Genomic DNA, 19,236 nt, shown 5'->3' on the forward strand with positions numbered 1-19,236 from the left:
TCAATATGTAAAGAAATATTAGATACTACATAACCATTCGGCGGTGTGCTCAAAAGAGAGTTGAGGCACTAGCACCAGCGCCAGATGATAGATGAATGCTGTTATCGATAAGAATTACAAAGAATGTTTCACCACAGACCACGATGACTATTGTTAAATATCCTATGTCTCATACATTTACCACACACCGGAGGTGACCATGCGTGTCTCTTTACAAAACGGGCCAGATGAAAATCACAATGATGATGATGAGGAGGAGGAGGTGCGCGACCATGTTATCAGTGCGGCCAACACGGATGAGGAAGCCCACCTGTTAGGAAGGGAAGAGCTGGATTTCGAGGACAACACATTGCCTACACGTAGCGGTCGACGTAAATTTTTGGATGTTTTTCGCAGTCCCGAGCCGCCTCGCATTCAATCCATACAGCCTTTCTTCCCGTCGATACAAGCGCGTCCGGTACAATGGCTCAAAGCATACAGGCTCAACAACCCCATCTCGCTCTCTCTCGTGCTGCTTTTGTGGCTCCTAGTTTTCACATGGTTTTTGACTGCCCAACTGCCGCTTCGCGATGGCAAAGGCAATAACGTGATCAACCTCGACTGCACAGATACACTCTGGAAACGAAAGAACCAATGCGGTATCGACGGAATCAATTGCCGACCCTTTAGCAATCACTCTTTCGCCTTCCAATGTCCAGCAAAATGTGGAGGTGTACAGATCCTGAACCCGCACGTTGTTGGGCCGCTTGAAGTAAACTATCGGCCTCTCGTCATCGGTGCGGGGCTTTATCGTGGAGACAGTTTCATTTGTGGCTCAGCGATCCATGCTGGGATTGTGAATGACCTGAAAGGTGGTGCCGGTCGTATAACTCTCCTTGGGAACCATGACAGTTTTGCCAGTACTAAGCGCCACGGTATTGAATCCTTGCCTTTCGATTCCTATTTTCCGCTGGCTTTTTCTGTGGCTTTCGACGATAGCTTTCAGGCTATTTCTGATCCTCGGTCAGCATTACTTCCCATCTCGATCCTCTTTACTGCTGCACTTGCTGTGTTCTCCACATCGCCAAAGATCTTCTTTCCAATCTTTATGCTCATTTTCGCCCATGTGAGCTTTTTTTCCGATCCACCGTCGGCATCGTACCACAATACCACTGTGCTGCCAGATCGCATATCCATGTTCGCAAAGCGAATTTTGCCCGCAACGTTCGTAGCAGTAGTGGTGTACTCGAGTGTCATCAAGCGAACCTTGTCTGGATTGACTGCTCAATTTGAGAAGGCAATCTTCTGGCTTGGTGGATTCTGGATTGGAGCATTATCAAACTATACCTTTGATTGGATACCTATATCGCGACTTACTGCACATGATCTGGAACAGCAACCGGGGGCGAAGCTAGCCTTGGCCACAATCATTCTGGTGCTGGTCGTGATCATCGTGGGTCAAGTATACTACTTCTGGCTAGAAGGCCGCCTGCTCCGATACCTCGGCTTGTACGGACTTTTCGTTACTGGTATTGTCGTTTGCTTGCTTATACCAGGCGTTAACTTAAGAATCCACCATTACATTCTTGCGATGCTGCTGTTGCCCGGAACCAATCTCCAGACACGGCCGTCCTTGCTTTACCAAGGTATTTTGTTGGGCCTCTTTGTCAACGGAATAGCGCGTTGGGATTTTGACTCTGTTTTGCAAACTTCTGCCGCTCTTCGCGATGATGCAAAATTCAACTCTGCGGTTCCCAAGATAGTGAGCACTATCATCGAATCCGGTACCGATGGGTCCATCGCGACATTTATGAATGACGCACACCCGATTGGGGTCGACGGTATCAGTGTTTTAGTAAACGACGTTGAGCGGGACCGTGCCTTCTACGATGATGGGCTAGGTGGAGCTTCCTTCAAATGGAACAGGCCAGCTGATAGGAGAGTAAATGAATATTTTCGTTGGGCATATATCAGAGATGGTCGAACGTTAGATTACTCCAGGCCAATTACATGGTTTGGCAATGGTACGTGGAGTCCTGGAGAGTTGATGGAAAAGGAATAAGAGATGTTGGCCGCATCGTTGTAGTTATAAAGACACGCAAGGCCTAAGCTTATATAATCGGGCCATGGAGGAGTCCTACGGTTCTCATTCACTGAAAGTTATCAGCCGTTGTAATCAAGAGAAGGTCCAGGGTCTGGTTGTTGTTATGTGTCGGATTTGGAGCCCCATCATTTGCTGTAGGCGGCATTGAACCATGGTATCAACTCCATACACCCCCGCCGTCATCGTCACAAAGCCCACATCGTTCTGGATTTTGGCCGTGTGATAAATTAATCTCGAAGCATCTACGCGACCTTTCTTCTTTTACCCGTCCCTTCTTTCCTTCGTCTCAAACCAACCTCACCATCGCTCACCACCCGCCGAGATGGTAAGCCACAACTGTTCGATGCCACATCTGTAGCGCACAACTTTCAATTCCGGTTAAGAATTACTCTAATCCCTGGGTTAGCTGTATTGTTACTTCGACAATTGAAGAGTTTTTTCTTAGTATACATGCGCAATTTCGCGAGCCCTACTAATCATAACGCAGCACGGAGTACTCCTCGCAGGTACAGCTGCGCTTTCTGCATTGGTTCCCCGCCAGATGCGAAACTGCCCTTCCACGCCGACGTGCCCTCGATGGAACAGCTGTGTATCGACCTCCACCAACGGTGCTGTATTCCAACTCAGCTGTGCAACCGACTACAACGGCCCCGTCATTGGTGCTGCGCAGGTGAATCAAGATCGAAACGAAATTTAGATGAAGTACTCATATCACCATAGGCCGATAGGTTCGTCGATTGCGGAGACGCTTGCTCGCGACGCTCCGGCTGCGTCGCGTTCAACATGAAAGACGGTTTCTGCTACCTTCTTGGTAAGCCAGTTGGAACCGCCCGAACCTCGTGAGTTTATCGCTATCGCCCATGTATCTTTCAACAATATTCTGACATGCACCACAGTTTCAACAACGTAAACGCTGGCGTTCAAGTCAAGGCCCCAACCGACCCAGAGCTAGCTCCTGGCTCCTCGACATGCACCACAGTGATCAACTGCCCCACCAACGACAAGTGCAGGTACCTCATGAACAGCAAGTCCTTCATCGCTCAATGTAACTGGGACTACTATGGTGGAGACATTGCTCTCAAGTTAACTGATACCATGACGACGTGTGTGGATGAGTGTGCCGTCTTCCCAGGATGTGTTGCCATCACTTGGGTTGACAGCAACTGCTACCTGAAGAATAACAACACCAAGACCGTCTACAACAATAACGTTGACAGTAAGTCGTTCGTGCACTTTTATTTCTTTTCGCGAGGCTAATCCATATTTAGGTGTTAGCCTTGAAGTCTGAGCTTCTGACCGGGAGGAGAAGCTGGAGATCGTCAATATCGCACGACATCACTCGATGGATTACTACATTAGCGCCAGGCGAATCTGGGGTGGAATGGGGGGTGGCACCTCGAACTTATCAGGTTGGTTTAACCAGGCTCGAGATGTCTTGGTGCTATTTCGCTGTTTGCCTTCCTGTATATCGACCTACGTGTCTTCATAGTCCCATCAAGCATTCAATAGCAGGAACTAAACATTAATTTCCAGATCTACTTTCGAATGCAATTTTAATGCTTTTCTAACTACCAGCTGCAGCGTACAAGCGATTTTCACTAATAATGTTCGCTAGTGGCTTGCTTCGCCTAAAACACAGCCTCGTACTTGGCATGGTAGGCTGTACCTGATACAAATGACCGCGAGTTAACTGCTTTGATCTTTTGTCGATCTTGGAGAGCGGGTAGAAGAGAAATCGCGACGTGGTGGCTGAGCTGCCAAGTGCAAAAATACGGGACCTGCGTTGGAGGTGGGCGCAATGCTGTCTCAAGTCAACCGGTGTGACCATGAATATGCTCTTGCGCGCCTTTCTACCTGCATACATATATCTACAGTGAAGAGACGAAGTTTCCGCGCATCGCACATCATCCCCCAGAAACACTTATACTTTCCATCCACTCAAAAACCATATTCACACCTTACATCCAGACATGGGGGCTTTCGTATCATGCTTCAGCCATCCTAAAGACCCACACTGGCAAGGAATGCAACGCCATCATCACCATATCTTCTTCTTAAAAACACTCATTCTCATCGTTTTCGTATTTATCATCATCATACACGATACTGCATACAAGTACGGATTCAACAATCGCCAATTCGACATACGATACGAATACTTTGCGTAAGTCATAGCAACGTGCTACCCACCGACAAGACAGCGAACCAGAAGCCAATACAGTGCTAATAAGAATCCTGTGTTTAGGAAAGATTGGTGGCTCCGTACCGGATTCGCCATGGTACCCGATGTCGCGATCACTCTCTTCACCCTTATAGCCATACCCTTTGGAGCAGGCTTTTTTCACCCTATCCTTGCGCTCTTGCTATCACTGCCTATGATCGGTGTTTACGCGGCCATCAGCGTTTTACATACGATCATCATCTATGGCGACGAGAGTAACAATTACAACAAAGAGGATTGGGACAATCTCGGGTATGCTGAAGTAGGGATTCAAGCGATACTCGGGTTATGCTATATAGGCATGGCTGTGATGAGTTGCGTTGCTGTGCATCAGTGGAGAAGGATGAAGAGGAATGCGAGGCTTGATCGAGTTGGAGACGTGGAGTTGACACCTTCCAAGAGGGATGATGGGAAGAGTGATACAAGTTAGAGAGGCTATATGCAGAAGGAGATGTGAAGCATAAAGGAAGAAGATAATTTTTAATACGCTTGCGGTGAGCGGGCTTCACGGGCTGATGATATTGTCGAGCAGTCAGGATAATGTGTAACGATGGGGTAGAAGAGAAAGAAACTCGATACCCATATGATTAGGGCGACTGTATCGCCGTGCGTAATCCATAATGTAATTTCTGTACACTACAGCAACTACCAAGGTCTCTCGTCACAATCGACCATTTCCTACATTCTCTCTTGTCTTAAACTGTGTATGCGCTAGTGAACATAAATGATGCCATCGTATGCTGCAGAGGGGCGGAATCTAGAAGCGCTGATTTCTGAAAACTGTGATGCGTCGTGAAATATTCCGGTTTGAGGAGAAAAGGCCGTGACAAGACTGTGATCTCAGGTTAGGACGCAAGGGTGGATGGCGTTCTTATCGTGATCGCTGTCGATAGCACCCCACTAACGCGCCCATGGTGACTCAACCAGCCACGACGTACATAAACGAGATGACATCCACTAGAGCGTCAATACAGTCGTACCCTCAAGCGCCATCACGATGGCGCTCCAAAGTCTCTTTTCCAGTGCTATAGTCGCCCACCCCATAGTAAACTTCTTCTTTGCACCATTCCTGCTCCTGTTCATTCGTTCAATATATCGTGTCTACTTCCATCCTCTCTCCCATATCCCAGGTCCAATCTTACCTAAGCTAACCAGCATCTTCCTTCACTATCACGCCTACGTTGGAGACGAAGCAAGTACCATCCATAGGCTCCACGAACGCTATGGCCCGTACGTCCGCGTCGCACCCAATGAAGTCGACATAAGTGACGCAGAGGCTATACCTTCAATCTACGTCTCCAAGGGAGGGTTTCCGAAAGCGGCATGCTACGCCAACTTCGACATCGACGGCCACAAGACTATTTTCTCGACTATCGATGCGAATTATCGCAGTCCGAGAGCAAAGGCCGTTGTCCCTCTCTTCTCTTCCAAAGCTCTCAGGGAGAACGAGAAGGCCATTTGGGGGTGTGTGGATCGTATGGTGGAGCGATTGAAGGAGGAAGCGAAGACAAAGAAGCCAGTCAACGTCCTTAATCTAACGCGGAGTTTGGCTGTTGATGCGGTTTCTACACATTTGTTCCGAGAGAACTACGATGGGGTTAGTGAACGCGGTCTTGTGCTCAGCGTAAGCGCGTTTGTAGACGCTTTCGTAGCGGTTGGCCGCTTCTTCTACCTTCCGAACATCGCTTTTACATGGCTAGAATGGGCCGTCGCCAGATGGATGCCCGATCCCGAGACTGATGACAGTATGATGCTGGTCGATAAGTTTGTTGCCACCCTGGTAGCGAACACTTCCGAGAAGTCAACAACCTATCCAGGCCGTCTACTAGCTGCCGGGTACAGCGATTCAGAAGTCAAAGCACAGTGCAAGGATCTCATCTTTGCAGGTACAGATTCCACGGGAATGAACTTGGCTACGATCATGCGCAACCTAGCATTGTACCCAGAGAAATACGAAAGACTAAAGGAAGAGGTCAGAAGTAACGCTACGCTTGACTCTGATGCACAACAAGTTCAAGCGCTGCCTTATCTCAACGCTGTTGTCAAGGAAGGTCTTCGAATTAGCATGGCCAATCCGACGCGCTTACCTCACGTCGTACCTGCGGAAGGTTGGACTTTCAAATCCACCTACTTTCCTGCTAGCTCTATTGTTGGCTGCTCAGCTTACGAGCTGCATTTCAACTCAAGCATCTTTCCCGAACCCCACAGTTTCAAGCCTGAGAGATGGCTGAATCCGACGGAAGCGATGTCGAAGTACTGGTTCGCGTTTGGCGCGGGTAGCCGGGCGTGTATCGCAAGAAATCTGGCAACCCTGGAGTTACAGCTTGCGACTGAGCGATTAGGGAGGAGTGGCGTCCTTGATGGAGCAAATATAGTGCAACGGGAAGTCGAGATTTATGAGTGGTTCAACTCGAAAGTGAAAGGCGAGAGAATTGACTTGGTCTGGGAATAAAACAAAAGGTTCTTTGATGTCTTTGACTAGATGGAGTCTTTACCATACAGAATCTGTAGAGTATGTAATGAACGGCAGTAAGCGATATACCTTGATGTAGACCTTTGTGCGCACTGCCAATTTCCGTGACAGGCATTCTGGAAATTACAGGCAACAGTAGCTGTAGTAGTTAATTGCCATAATGCTGGCGGTGCAGAGCAGCGTCGACGAAGCAAACCTTGGTTGAGCGAGTGGCTTCTCTCCAGAACCATTAACTAACGAGAACTCTGTCAAAGTTCCTTGAAGCAAGAAAGGTTGTGCCTCTCAAAGATGTAGGAAGGCGATCTAAAAACATGCACATATGTTGAGGCAAACATCTTAAAAGCGTAGAGGATGGATCGTATTCAGTAGCAAACTAAAAAAAAGAAAAGAAAAGAAAAGCTATCAACAAGTACAGGGCAACAAAGGTGAAAAGGAACAGGAAAGGGAAGCAGTGGGGAGAGAACCTGATGTGAGCTCGCACCAGTGTCAAGCTGAGCGGCGTGATCAACGAAGCGTAGAAGGACATAACAAAGCCAAACCCAACAACGCAGCCATCCCATCAGTTTGTGTCATCGTGAGATGATTCGATCGCGATATGTCGAAGAGAGATGTCCGCCGACTTGGTTCAAGGACGACACTTCTCGCCCTTCTCAAAGCACATTTCGACAACCTCGCGAGCGCCGTTGTGGAAGCACCTCTTCTTCGTGCCGCAGGTGAACTGCCAGTCGCACATCTGCAGAAGTTAGTCAACAAACCAATTCAAAGAAGGTGAAGTTAAGTAGAGAAGGGAATGACTTACACCGCAAGACTCATCACCGAACTCGCACAAATAGCAATCCTCCTCGGCGAAGGCAAAGTTTGGCCGGGTACCATTGGAGACTGCGGGCTGTAGGTGGCTGGCTGAAGTGTTGGAAGTAGGGTTCTCAACGTCGTCGAATGTCAGAAGCATAGCAGCGGAGCCGAGGAAATCGTGGGGAGTCGTAAAAGCGTCGTATGCTTTGGAAGCTTTGGCGTCTTCTGGCACGCTCATACAGAGCTCCAGTCCGCTAACAGCGTCTTTGCAAAGGAAATGGAAGCAGTCTTCGTCGCAATCAAATTCACATCCCTATTAGTAGCGGAGGTCAGTCGAAAGTTCCGTGAGCACATTGCGAACAAATGTGTTGACTTACATCGCACTCCAGGTTGCCATCGCAAGTTTCGCAAGTTAACTTGGCCATAGCACTGTCGCGAGGAGACATGGATGCAGGAGTTTGTACCGCACGAACTGATCTGACTACCGTGTGGGTTGCGGTTGAGATCATGGTCATGGGGATCTCAATCACGGACGGGGAGCGCGAAGCAGTAACAGTTGGTGGCTGAATGACGATGGTGGAAGCTGGATCCTGGTAGTGGTAGGTGACGGTCGAAGCCGACTTTTGCACAGTGATAGTGCTTTTCTGAATGGAGATGGTATTGGTCTGGAACTGAGGACGTTGAGAGATCACGGTCACGGTGGTGATCTGAGGTCGATGAGGAGCCACTGTCACGGTGCTGAGCTGGGGAGGGAGAGGAGCTACAATGACCGTACTGATATGCGGAGCCTGAGGATACAATGTGACGGTGCTGAGGGGGACTTGAGGTACTGAAACGATGGTTGTGGTAATCACCGTGGAGGCTTGAGGAACTACGACGACAGTGGTGGTACCAATAGCAGGAACAGACACAGTGATCGTGACGACTGGAGGCGAAGACGTAGGCAATATGGTGACTGTGTAAACCGAGGGAGTGGAGATAGTCGAAATGACGGTTGAGTAAACCACTGTTTGAGTCGAAGTTGTAGTTTCTGGCTGGGGCATGACTACAACAGTTGTGGTTTCGCTGGGCCCTGAAGCTGAGATGTTGAAGTTGGGAGGCTGCCACCTGGAACGCACGCTCATGCATACAGTCAGGTGAGCAATCGGGTCGTCACACCGAAATTTCTCGCATGAAGCACAGTCGTTGTGACATTCCTAGTCAAACTAGAGTAAGCAAGCCAACATGTAAACACAGAGGGCTGAGAATAGTCAACGTACCGGGCAAGTAGCGGCATCACAAGGCACGCATTGCGACTGTTTGAAGGCAGCATTGCGACGAATAGGTGGCTGAATATCGGCGCCATTGGGGACTGCTTGATTGCGAAGGGCCAGTCCACTGTGTCTTGGAGAGAATATAGTGTGTGTGACGATGTTGGTGACAGCCTCGCGTGTGATGGTGATGGTGGGCTCTGAAGTCGGCGTAGGCAGAATGATGGTAGTGAGAAACTCGCTGATTGGTGTAGACGTGACGGTCATGGTGGAAACATCAACGCTGCTTATAGTTGCAATCGTTGAACTGGTCTCAACGGTTGTATTGGTAGCGGTCTCAAAGATGGTGGCTGTGATTGTGCTATTGCGAATGGCGTCGGCGAGCTCTGGCTGGATATCAAAGCAATCATGGCTGTGCAGATATTCATCCTCGCATTGGTAGTGGTCGCAGTCGCGACAGCCGAATTTGGGCCCAACATCACAGTACTATCAGCCAGAAAAGGTCAGTAAAAACTTTCTATACCAATGGACAGGAAGAGAAGGGAAACTTACACTGCAAGCGTCCTGACTTGTACACTGTTTGCACGTAGACTCAGATAGAGCGATGGTGCGCAGGGGCACCAAGTCGGCGGCGCCACCAGCGATATTGCTGTCCTGATAGTAGGAGCAGTAGTTGTTCGCGTCACAGCCGATGTGCCAGTTGCCGTCTACCGCAGTGGACTGAGCCGGAACAGCATCGAGGGAACCTCTGGTGGGAGTCGGCGTGACTGCCAGACCGGCTGGTGTGGCGGCACCGACAGCGATGAAGCCAGCGATGACGCTGGTAGTGAGATGCATGGCGTAAAGCATAGCTGGAGGATATAGAGCTCTGCTGGTACCAGACGTTCAGCGTACAGTGCGACTGGAGAATACCGAGTCGATGAGGTAGGCTTGGGTATGGATGGATTGGGTAGAAGAGTTGGTGGTAGAAGAGTTGGGATGAGTTCTGCTATGAGAGAGAAATGGGGGAAGATGACCAGAAGACAGGATTATATACTCTGAGATGGGCGTGCACGGTAGCCGGGTGGTGAGCAGCAGCACCTCACTGCTGTTGCTCCATCGTTTGTTGATGTTTGTTGTTATCCCAGGCGGAAGAGGTAGGAACATAGGTGAATGACGTCGGTTCCATGCCGAAGACAGCAAGGCCTATTCCCACACGTCGTAGTCGGGGAAGTAGCGACGATGGATCCTCGTAGCATTGTCAACCACAGCGGGGCAACTTTTCTTGACCAGCTCTCTACTCCCTGGCCCAGCGTCCGCGGTGAGCGCCCTGACGACGAATCCGAAGAGAATAGTATCGGCTTCAGTGGGCTTGTGACCTTCAAGCACTCAGAAGCAGTTTCCCAGATATCCCTGCGGAAATGGCCAGCCTCTTCGTTTGAGAAATGACCAGTGCCATGGCCCTGCAGCTTCCTCAGAATGCCTAAGCTACTCACTGCATTGGTAACGAATATTGGCTAAATGCAGGAGGAATTCGAGTTTCGTGACAAAGGGCGACCACGTACAGTGGCCGGGCTTGTTCGGACCATGGACAATGATGCTTCGCTCGCTATTGAGGTCCATTGGATAATCTTGTAGACTGACTGTAATTCTATGCTGATGCGATGCGAGGGCATGAACGCCGTCCGCAGCACGCTCATATATGGTAGCCAATGTACGGTGGTATGCCTAAAATGATCGTACATAGTGTCCGTCCTGCGTGCATATACGGAACATCGCTTCCGCCGAGCCTTGGAAGCACAACGCTTTCAGATCTGTGCAAAACCAAGCGAGGACATAGAGAAGCGAAGAGATGTACCTTGTGGGCTAGTGGTCTCCAGGGCATCATGGTGGTGTTAGAGATACTTGCAGTCCGCAAAAGGAGATATCCGACGTATTCTACTTGAGTAGCTCAATAATCCAAGACGATGCGAATACCTCTAGAGTATGTTGCAACAAGACATAAGCCGCTTCGTAGTTCTGAGGCGGCTGGAGCCAACCACGCTAAAGTATGACGTAGCGCGTCAAGCTGTGGGGAAGGCGCGGCTGTGGGGAAGGCGCGACTGCGGGCCAGGGTCAACCTCAACTCCATCCAGCGATTGCGAAAAGTGTAGAACAGCAGCGTCTCGTTGGTCAGGATGGTTCTCTCGAAGCCAGGGCGCGCCCTTCTATCACCTTTCTTCCCTCCCTTGCTTTGGACCCTGGCGCCGCACTTTCTGGCTACACAAATGTCCGCAGCAGCCCCGCGCCAGCCCACCGCCCTACTAGGCAACTGCTGCAGCTTTGCCTAAGCAATCATCTCACCTCCACTCCCGCCCTGGATTACTTAATACTCGCGCTTGCAACCCTCTACTCTGCACTCTCAGCGCAGCTTAAACTCCACCACCCACAACCAACCAAATGCCTGCCATGGCCAACGAGAAAGCTGCACCTGCCTTCATGGAACTTCCGCTCGAAGTGCGACACACCATCTTCGAGTATGTGGCTGCCCGCAATGTCAAGCCCAAGAAGCTGCTCCGCTACTGGTTCGAGAAGAAAGAGGTAAAGGCGCTCATCGAGCAGGAGGCCATCAACAACCCCAACGGTCCCACACCGCGGGTCGTATATGACAACGACTACGATGACTATGATGATGACGATGACTACATCGCCGCATCTGACGATGATGGTGAAGATGACGACGAAGACGAGAACGAGGATGCGGATGAGGACATTGGGAACGAAGACGAAGACGAGCATGAGCATGAAGAAGTAGAGCAGGAAGAGGATAGCGGCGGTGAAGATGAGGCCGGAATCTACGTTGAGGATGCGGAGGAGGAATCAGAGGTAGCTGTGGACGGCGCGCAAACCCTTCAGCCAGCACTTACTCAAGCTACGGCTCAAGTCAACCTCAGCAATCAGCCCGCAGACAAGATAAAGGAGGACGCCGGCCAAGTACACGTTGAAGATGACGAGGAGGATGAGGAAGATGAGGAGGCGGAGGGCGTCCAGGCAAGTACCGGAGAAGAGGGTGGCAATGGCAGCGAGGACGACGACGACGACGAAGAATTGGCTGATGGTGACGGCAACACTGGTACCGCAGTCGCTTCTGTTCAACCTCCTCCTCCAGCGCCTGTAGTCCGGCCCCACGGCAGTAAGTTTCTCTGTACGAACTGCGTGTGAAGCTTATACTGACTTCGTACACCTACATTTAGAGTGGCGACATATACCCAACTTCATGCGCCTCACTCAGTGCCCTCCGCCAGTCCAGCTCCTGTTGACTTCCCAGCAGCTGAATAACGAAGCCAAGAACTGGTTCTACGATGTAGCCATCTTACGCATCGATGCTACTGGCAGCTTCGCCCATACGTCCTTCTTCGAAGAGGCATTCAGCCAGATGTAGGGGTCCCTGTACGAACTGCACGTGAGAAACATACTGACTTGTTACACCAAAATTCAGCACTGACGCAGCGTTTTCCCCCATGGAGAACATCCGCAAGGTTGATGTGACTTTCGTTTGGGATTCGACCTGGATCCGCGCGGATACAACTGATTGCGTCGAAGCCATCTTCCCTGCCCTTCTTCGTCAGCGCTCAAGCTTCGTATATCAGATTTTGTTACAAGCGCCGGACTTGCGGGAGGTCGTCATCCACTGGTAAGCAGACTCCACATACGATTCGTTTTTGAAAAATCACTAACCCTACATCCCTCAGGCACGACTCCGCCCAAGACGACGAAAGCACTAACCTGATGCTTGACAGCCTTGCGCCGTTCCGCACTCTGCCTGCTACTGTCAAGATCATCGAGCACTATATCGCTGCGGATGCGACGCCCAGAAAGTCCAGCATCGCTGGCAAGCGTCGTGTTGAGTTCCAGAACATTCTCGACATGGGCCTCGATCAGCTTTTTTAAAGGTCTCTACGATGCTTCGCATGGTTTTATGGTGAAGTGTCTGTTTTGTCCCTTCGAGTTTTGGAGGGTAGCAGTCGTACGCCGACGTGACCGGAGCTAGCATTCCTCTTCCATGAGGTCCTGCCTAAACAAGCCGGGACTTCGCGTCCTAGTGCCTCAGCTTCATGCATGGCATTGCCTTTCGCGGCTACTGCACATCGGTCTAGGATAGTAAGCATGAAATGCCAGCACGAAATGCCAGCGGCTCCGCAATTATGATTGACCAGTAGTAGGGCCCCAATGCCAAGATTCTCAACCCTTTCGTTTCCACTCCTGCTCCGTTCTCTGAGTTTCACAACTACGATATTGACATCACAACCAGCAACTTCAGGTTCATAGCCAATGCGTAGTGCAGTTTTCTAGCTTATGCCCTTCCATGTCCTAGGATTCCAAAATCGTTATCCGCGGTTCTCGGACAAACGCGAGTGATCGACCTTAGGGTACGGGCCACATTGCGGGGGAGGGCAGCTGATGTGTTGTTTGCAACACTATCCCCGATAGCGCAAACACGAAGGACTGTCGTGAGTGGATGGCATAGCGGATCATTCAATCGATGTTAGTGCTAATGGCTCGTGGCGTCTCCCTAGGCTCTGGTATCACCATCTAGATCGCGGAAAAGGCCCGCTCGCGAAACCGACGCCAAGCCGAAAGGAGCACAAGATGGGGTAGTGGGGTACTCATGTTGTTGAAAGACCTATGACATCCACTGAACTTGTTTGCGATGGAACCCAAATGGCCGAAGTCTAATTCCAAGGGGCGGAAGAACAATGCAGGCTTACTTAAACGCCTTGTAGGGCTCTTCAAGTTCACTCTCTGCAATTGTTCTGCCTTTTGATATTGAGCATCTTTTCAAAGGCTTTCCAAGTCACAAAACTCTTTCACCATGGGTATCTACAATAAGCTTGCGGATAACATTGATGAGGTAGACATCATTATAGCCGGAGGTACGACATACTCTACGCCTAACTGTTCCCCCACTGATAGTATCTTGCATAGGTGGAACAGCGGGATGCATTATAGCTGGTCGGCTCGCGGAAGATGATCCATCCCTCTCTATCCTTGTAATCGAAGGTGGCGCAAACAACAAAGATGTCGCCAGCATCGTCAATCCCGTTTTCTACCTACAGAATCTACTACCCGCCACGAAGACTGCTCTCTTTTACAAAGGAAACAAGTCGAAACAGCTCGCAGATCGCGAGCCCATCGTACCATGCGGTGGTACGTTGGGTGGAGGTAGTTCTATTAATTTCATGATGTACACACGAGCACAAAGATCAGATTTCGATAGCTGGGACACACCCGGCTGGTCAGCTGAGGAGATGTGGCCGCATCTGAAAAAGCTAGAGACCTACCATGGACCGGGAGCTAAGGAGCACCACGGTCATAATGGACCTATCCATGTCTCAGACGGAGGCTACCGGGCAAAAGCCGCGGAAGATGACTTCATAAGCGCAGCTGAGAAGGTCGGCTACCCTGAGATCGAAGACTTGCAGAACTTGGACGATAACAACGGCATTGCGCGATGGCAACGTTACGTTTCACCCGAAGGCAAACGCCAGGATACCGCACACACATACCTCCACCCGAAACTGGAGGATGAGAAGTACTCGAATCTTCACGTTCTCGTGGAATCGAAAGTAGTACGTGTACTTTTTGACGACAACAAACGTGCAACCGGCGTCGAATATACACCAAACCCCGAGTTCCAAGCCATCATCGGCTTGAGCATGCACCCTGTCAAGCAAGTCCGCGCTCGCAAGCTGGTCGTCGTTACGTGTGGGGCCTGCGGTACTCCACCAGTACTCGAGCGCTCAGGTGTGGGCTCTAAGGAGGTGCTCGAACGTGCTGGTGTTCCGCTCGTGGAAGAGCTACCAGGCGTAGGAAAGGACTACCAAGACCATCACCTCCTTCTCTACCCGTACAAGACTGCTCTCGCACCCGACCAAACTATCGACGGTATTCTGAGCGGACGTGCCGACGTCGCCGAGATGATGAAGAATAAAGACCCCATGCTAGGCTGGAATGGCATCGACATATCTTCCAAGCTTCGTCCTACTGAAGACGAAGTCGCCTCTCTCGGACCAGAATTCCAGCAAGCATGGAACCGCGACTTTAAAGATGCGCCGAACCGTCCGTTGATGCTGTGTGGTCTGGTATCGTGCTTCCTGGGTGACCCAGCGAGCATACCAGCAGGCCAGTACGTCACAGCAGGTAACTACACTGCATACCCCTACTCGCGCGGACATATGCACATCACAGGCCCCAAGCACGACGACGCACTAGACTTCGATGTGGGCTTCTTCAACGACAAGGACGATATCGACCTCAAGAAACAAATCTGGGCGTACAAGAAGCAGCGCGAGATCCTGCGGCGGACAAAATTCTACCGCGGGGAACTGGCTGCGGGTCATCCCAAGTTTGCTTCCGATTCCGCTGTTGCTTTACAAGAGAATGTTGATGGGCCTTTGGAAGATGTCAAAGATCTTGTCTACAGCAAGGAAGACGATGCTGCTATTGAGCAATGGCTACGTGAGAATGTCAACACAACGTGGCATTCCCTTGGCACGTGCAAGATGGCGCCAAGAGAGAAGGATGGTGTCGTTGATGCTTCATTGAACGTGTATGGTGTCAAGGGTTTGAAGATTGCGGATTTGAGCATTCCTCCTGAGAACGTGGGTGGAAACACTAATAATACGGCCCTTGTTATTGGCGAGAAGGCGGCAGATATTATCATCAGCGAATTGAGGGGCGGTGCTAGTACACCATAGGGGTAGGAATGTTCTAATTTGTATTTAGCGATGACAGAATTGTAAATCTCATGCATCTCGCAAATTGCGAGCCAGATTTATCGATCATTTTGGCTGTAGGAAGAACGTCCGTGTTTGTACCAGCATTTCCTCAGAAATGCAACCATAATGTATGTAAATTACTTGATCGCCTTGAGTGAAGAAAGTTGAATTTGAGGAGGGTCTGTCATACATGCCGCATGAGATGAGAGGATAAGTTTTGACATGCTATGCCTCTTGGTAACGACCTATAGCCTATATCTGAACCGCTTATTCTCCCGATCCGTCAAATCAAGAAACTCTTCATTCTCCACATGCCTACCATCATCCTCTCGGTCCCTCTTCTTATTCTCCCACATATAGTACGCTCTCAAAACCAACGCCATGGCCGCAGCGAACGCACAAGTAACAACGATAGTAATCTTCGCTGGTACAAAATCCGGTGAGTCATCTTGCCGAAAAGTCAATGGCCCGATAATATTCCCTAAACAGAATGACATGAGCAAGATAGCGTTCATGGTCACTTTCTTCGTGTGGCCGGCGACATTGGCAGAGACCCAGGAATATAGAAGTGGTAAGCTGGCACCGATACAGTTGGTAAGGTAGTTTCCAATGAGTTTTCCGGCTTTGGATTCACCAGGAAGGAAGGCCATGAGACAGCCGCCAAGCGCACCGGGTACGAGCAGAGATACGACATTTAATGCGCGTTGGTCGAAGCGGCCGGCAAGGTATGTGGCGATGAGAATGGAGATAATGCTGACGGCGCCTGAAGGCAGTTGCAGCAATGCTGTAGTCTTGGGATTAAAGCCGAATGACTTGATAAGCGTGGCTTGGTAGGAAGATACTGCGCCGTTTGGTACGTTCGATGATATGGTGATGATCGATAGCATCCAAGTCTGCGGGTCTTTGAAGCAGTCGATCACTTGATGAAACTTGAAATGCGTGTTCTCGATACCGGTTTGGTTCTCGCGCAGGCGTTCGATAGCCCATACCTTCTCCGCCGGGGTGAGACGAGAGGACATGGGGTTATCGGGAAGGAACAACACCACTACCTAGGTCAGTACTATATCTGAAGTCGAAGATGAGGAGTAAACATACCAGTTATACCAACAGTAACTGTAATTAGACCTACTACGAGGAACATGATCTGCCAACTAGTGAAGGTGTCACTGTCGTAGTGTTGAAACCCGAAACTGATCAAGCTTCCTATCATCGTTCCTGTCCCCACCCCTAGATACCAGATGCCAGTTCTGTAGATGTGGAGGTATGAAGTCAGTTCACGTCTCACATGGATTTGGTACAGTCACAACTTACCTCAAGGGTTGTTCGTTCTTCTTGTACCACATCGAAGTTATCAGAATCAAGCTGGGTGCAACAGCCGACTCAAAGCAGCCCAACAAAACGCGTGTAGCCACTAGAGCGCCGTAGTTCTTGCACACGCATGTGAGTGCTGTGACGAGACCCCAGAGAATGACGGCTGCGCCAAGGTACTTGGCTGTAGGGAGACGTTGCATGCCATAACCATGCGGGAATTCGAGCGCGAGGTAAGAGACGTAGAAGAAAAGGGCGAGATTAGAGAACTGCGACGTGCTTATGTTTGCATCCTCGTATAGGCCCATCACTGCCGCGTAGTTTACTAGTATGAAACCATCAGTATGTTCGGTTGAATCCCACCAACGTAATATTATAGAACTGACATACCCAGTGTTTTGTCCAAATACTGCAAGCAGTAGCAACACCACATTAACGGCATGATCATCCAATCGATCTTTCGCACAAGCCTTCGCTCATCCTCAGGCGTGAGAGTCCCAACATCGTGTGCCGATTTGAGGAACTTGAGTGCTTCATCGCCGTTCTTGGATGGCTCTTCGACGATACCGATTTCGATGTCCGAATGCGGTGGCGATGGAGATGTATTGCCCGATTTCGATTCGTGGACCACCTCTTTCTCCGGGACGCTCATTCTGCTGGTATTGGAAAGGAGATGGAAGGTTTAGGCTTCTTGGAGCATTCAATATGTATAGTTCGATGTGACATGATATATGTAACCAGCTCAGTATGCTGCCATCCCAACACCCGCATTGCCGTGTCGCCTCTCACACGCATGCCGACCTAGCAACCGGCATACAACATTACCTATCAAGGCACATCTATCGAAGATCACGCCCACCCCCTCAACATCAGCCAAACATCGTTTCTCCCGACCAACATCCCTTATCACAATCCTTGTCCCGACAAGCCGATGAACGCGCCAAAGACCCCATATCTGTCACCTTCATCGAAGTAGGCATAGTGAGATCTTTCTTTCCGAGGAACAGCCAAGAGCGCAGTCTACGATAGCAGATTGATAATGTGTAGACGTGATGATGTCAGTGAAGATATGATCGCGGTTGATAACACTCCTCGCTCGCTTGCGGGGCGCTAGGTGGGGTTAGGAAGGTGGTGTGTTGGACCCTGAGGAGGGGTAGTCGGCGTCGCAAGCAACTGCGTAGATTGTATGCTTAGCAACTGCAATGGGTAATGGCGAAAGTTCGGAAATAAGCACTGTTGGAAAAGATGCTAAGCAAGAACGTACTTGCCTTTATCGCTTTCCAGATCATGGATCTTCTACGATCTCTCCATGGCCGCTATAGGAAGCTTAATGCATCTTTGGATCTCTAGTGTAAATTAAGTGTTTCGCTTGGATGGCCAAGATTAGGAAACAGGGGAACGTACCAAAAATTGCGGACAAAACTACTTACAAGTTGAAGATGAGTTGGTAAGAGCTATGCGACCTCACTGTAGCGCAAACAGTGACACAGCAAACTCTATCACTTCATTTATCTGTTCCACTATGCTCCAGTATTGATTAAAGGGCGTCTCCCTACTCATGGTATTCGTCTGTGGAAATAGTGCAATGACTATTTTACGGAACAGTGGAATCATAATCAAGTTTATTTTATCATCGAAGATCGCTCAACCACTTTGTGCTCATTTAGCAGGCTTCCCAATAGGCTTCAGTCCTGATGGCTATTCTAAGCAACAGCTAGAATCAGAAGTGATTATCGTTGTTCAATTCTGATCGAGTTCAACAGCTCTCGTGGCTGGTGCATCATTTCGTACTGAGCGCGTGCTGTTCTACGAACAGTGACCGGTTGTGCATGCTGCTCATACGCGTGTACGTCAACAGTGAATAACATACCTAGGCAACTATGCTTTGTATCTAATCTTACCGCGGACCCTTCCTTCTTATATATCACTTCCCTATTGTTTCCCTCGACTTCACTTCGCCAAAGCAACCCGACTAAATACCTCCGCCGACCATCCATGTACACCCTAAGGGCCTCCGCTAACAAGATGTCTCAGCCGCAATACCAGATCCACATCCAAAACTACAACTTCGACAAGACCAAGCTTACCAAGAGTATCCGCCCAAAGATCTACAACGATGTCGTCTCCGCCAACAGTGCTGCCCATGATTTGCTCCAACATCTCCGCAGTGAGGACGAAGTGGTGCGAGTTGTCAAGATCAAAGAAGAAGGCATGAAGGTCCACGCAACGGTCAATGTCAAGAATCAAGAAGACGTCTTCTCGTGGGCAGAGGTTATTAGGATGGAAGAAGGCACTCCGATGGATCAAGAAGTGGAGCAGTGAATGGAGGTGTATCTGCTCTGGTTGAAAAAAACTCGACTAAGACGTTCAAA

At 49.8% G+C, this 19,236-nt stretch overlaps 7 protein-coding genes across 7 annotated transcripts; 5 read left to right on the top strand and 2 right to left on the bottom strand.

The window, feature by feature from the left end:
- Positions 1 to 199: 199 nt before the first annotated feature.
- On the top strand, positions 200 to 3,371 carry ALTATR162_LOCUS1779 (uncharacterized protein; the record flags this gene model as incomplete). The annotated part of the gene is made up of 5 exons (XM_043309377.1): positions 200 to 1,921; positions 2,571 to 2,753; positions 2,804 to 2,922; positions 2,980 to 3,299; positions 3,352 to 3,371. 5 exons carry the CDS (start codon positions 200 to 202, stop codon positions 3,369 to 3,371), a joined length of 2,364 nt encoding a protein of 787 aa, XP_043165312.1.
- A 1,930-nt stretch (positions 3,372 to 5,301) lies between these two features.
- ALTATR162_LOCUS1780 (uncharacterized protein) lies at positions 5,302 to 6,756 on the top strand (the record flags this gene model as incomplete). The annotated part of the gene is made up of 1 exon (XM_043309378.1): positions 5,302 to 6,756. One exon carries the CDS (start codon positions 5,302 to 5,304, stop codon positions 6,754 to 6,756), a length of 1,455 nt encoding a protein of 484 aa, XP_043165313.1.
- Positions 6,757 to 7,402: 646 nt separating this feature from the next.
- On the bottom strand, positions 7,403 to 9,656 carry ALTATR162_LOCUS1781 (uncharacterized protein; the record flags this gene model as incomplete). The annotated part of the gene is made up of 5 exons (XM_043309379.1): positions 7,403 to 7,510; positions 7,577 to 7,882; positions 7,947 to 8,669; positions 8,829 to 9,305; positions 9,372 to 9,656. The coding sequence occupies 5 exons, from the start codon at positions 9,654 to 9,656 to the stop codon at positions 7,403 to 7,405; spliced, it is 1,899 nt and encodes a 632-aa protein (XP_043165314.1).
- A 1,581-nt stretch (positions 9,657 to 11,237) lies between these two features.
- On the top strand, positions 11,238 to 12,728 carry ALTATR162_LOCUS1782 (uncharacterized protein; the record flags this gene model as incomplete). The annotated part of the gene is made up of 4 exons (XM_043309380.1): positions 11,238 to 11,970; positions 12,032 to 12,215; positions 12,277 to 12,471; positions 12,530 to 12,728. 4 exons carry the CDS (start codon positions 11,238 to 11,240, stop codon positions 12,726 to 12,728), a joined length of 1,311 nt encoding a protein of 436 aa, XP_043165315.1.
- A 922-nt stretch (positions 12,729 to 13,650) lies between these two features.
- Positions 13,651 to 15,535, top strand: ALTATR162_LOCUS1783 (uncharacterized protein; the record flags this gene model as incomplete). The annotated part of the gene is made up of 2 exons (XM_043309381.1): positions 13,651 to 13,711; positions 13,764 to 15,535. 2 exons carry the CDS (start codon positions 13,651 to 13,653, stop codon positions 15,533 to 15,535), a joined length of 1,833 nt encoding a protein of 610 aa, XP_043165316.1.
- Positions 15,536 to 15,801: 266 nt separating this feature from the next.
- Positions 15,802 to 17,516, bottom strand: ALTATR162_LOCUS1784 (uncharacterized protein; the record flags this gene model as incomplete). The annotated part of the gene is made up of 4 exons (XM_043309382.1): positions 15,802 to 16,601; positions 16,652 to 16,803; positions 16,868 to 17,189; positions 17,255 to 17,516. 4 exons carry the CDS (start codon positions 17,514 to 17,516, stop codon positions 15,802 to 15,804), a joined length of 1,536 nt encoding a protein of 511 aa, XP_043165317.1.
- Positions 17,517 to 18,889: 1,373 nt separating this feature from the next.
- ALTATR162_LOCUS1785 (uncharacterized protein) lies at positions 18,890 to 19,186 on the top strand (the record flags this gene model as incomplete). Its single annotated transcript, XM_043309383.1, has 1 exon — positions 18,890 to 19,186. One exon carries the CDS (start codon positions 18,890 to 18,892, stop codon positions 19,184 to 19,186), a length of 297 nt encoding a protein of 98 aa, XP_043165318.1.
- Between the last annotated feature and the right edge of the window lie 50 nt (positions 19,187 to 19,236).

This window comes from Alternaria atra, assembly GCF_907166805.1.
Source record: "Alternaria atra isolate CS162 genome assembly, contig: 21, whole genome shotgun sequence".
Lineage (NCBI taxonomy): Eukaryota > Fungi > Ascomycota > Dothideomycetes > Pleosporales > Pleosporaceae > Alternaria > Alternaria atra.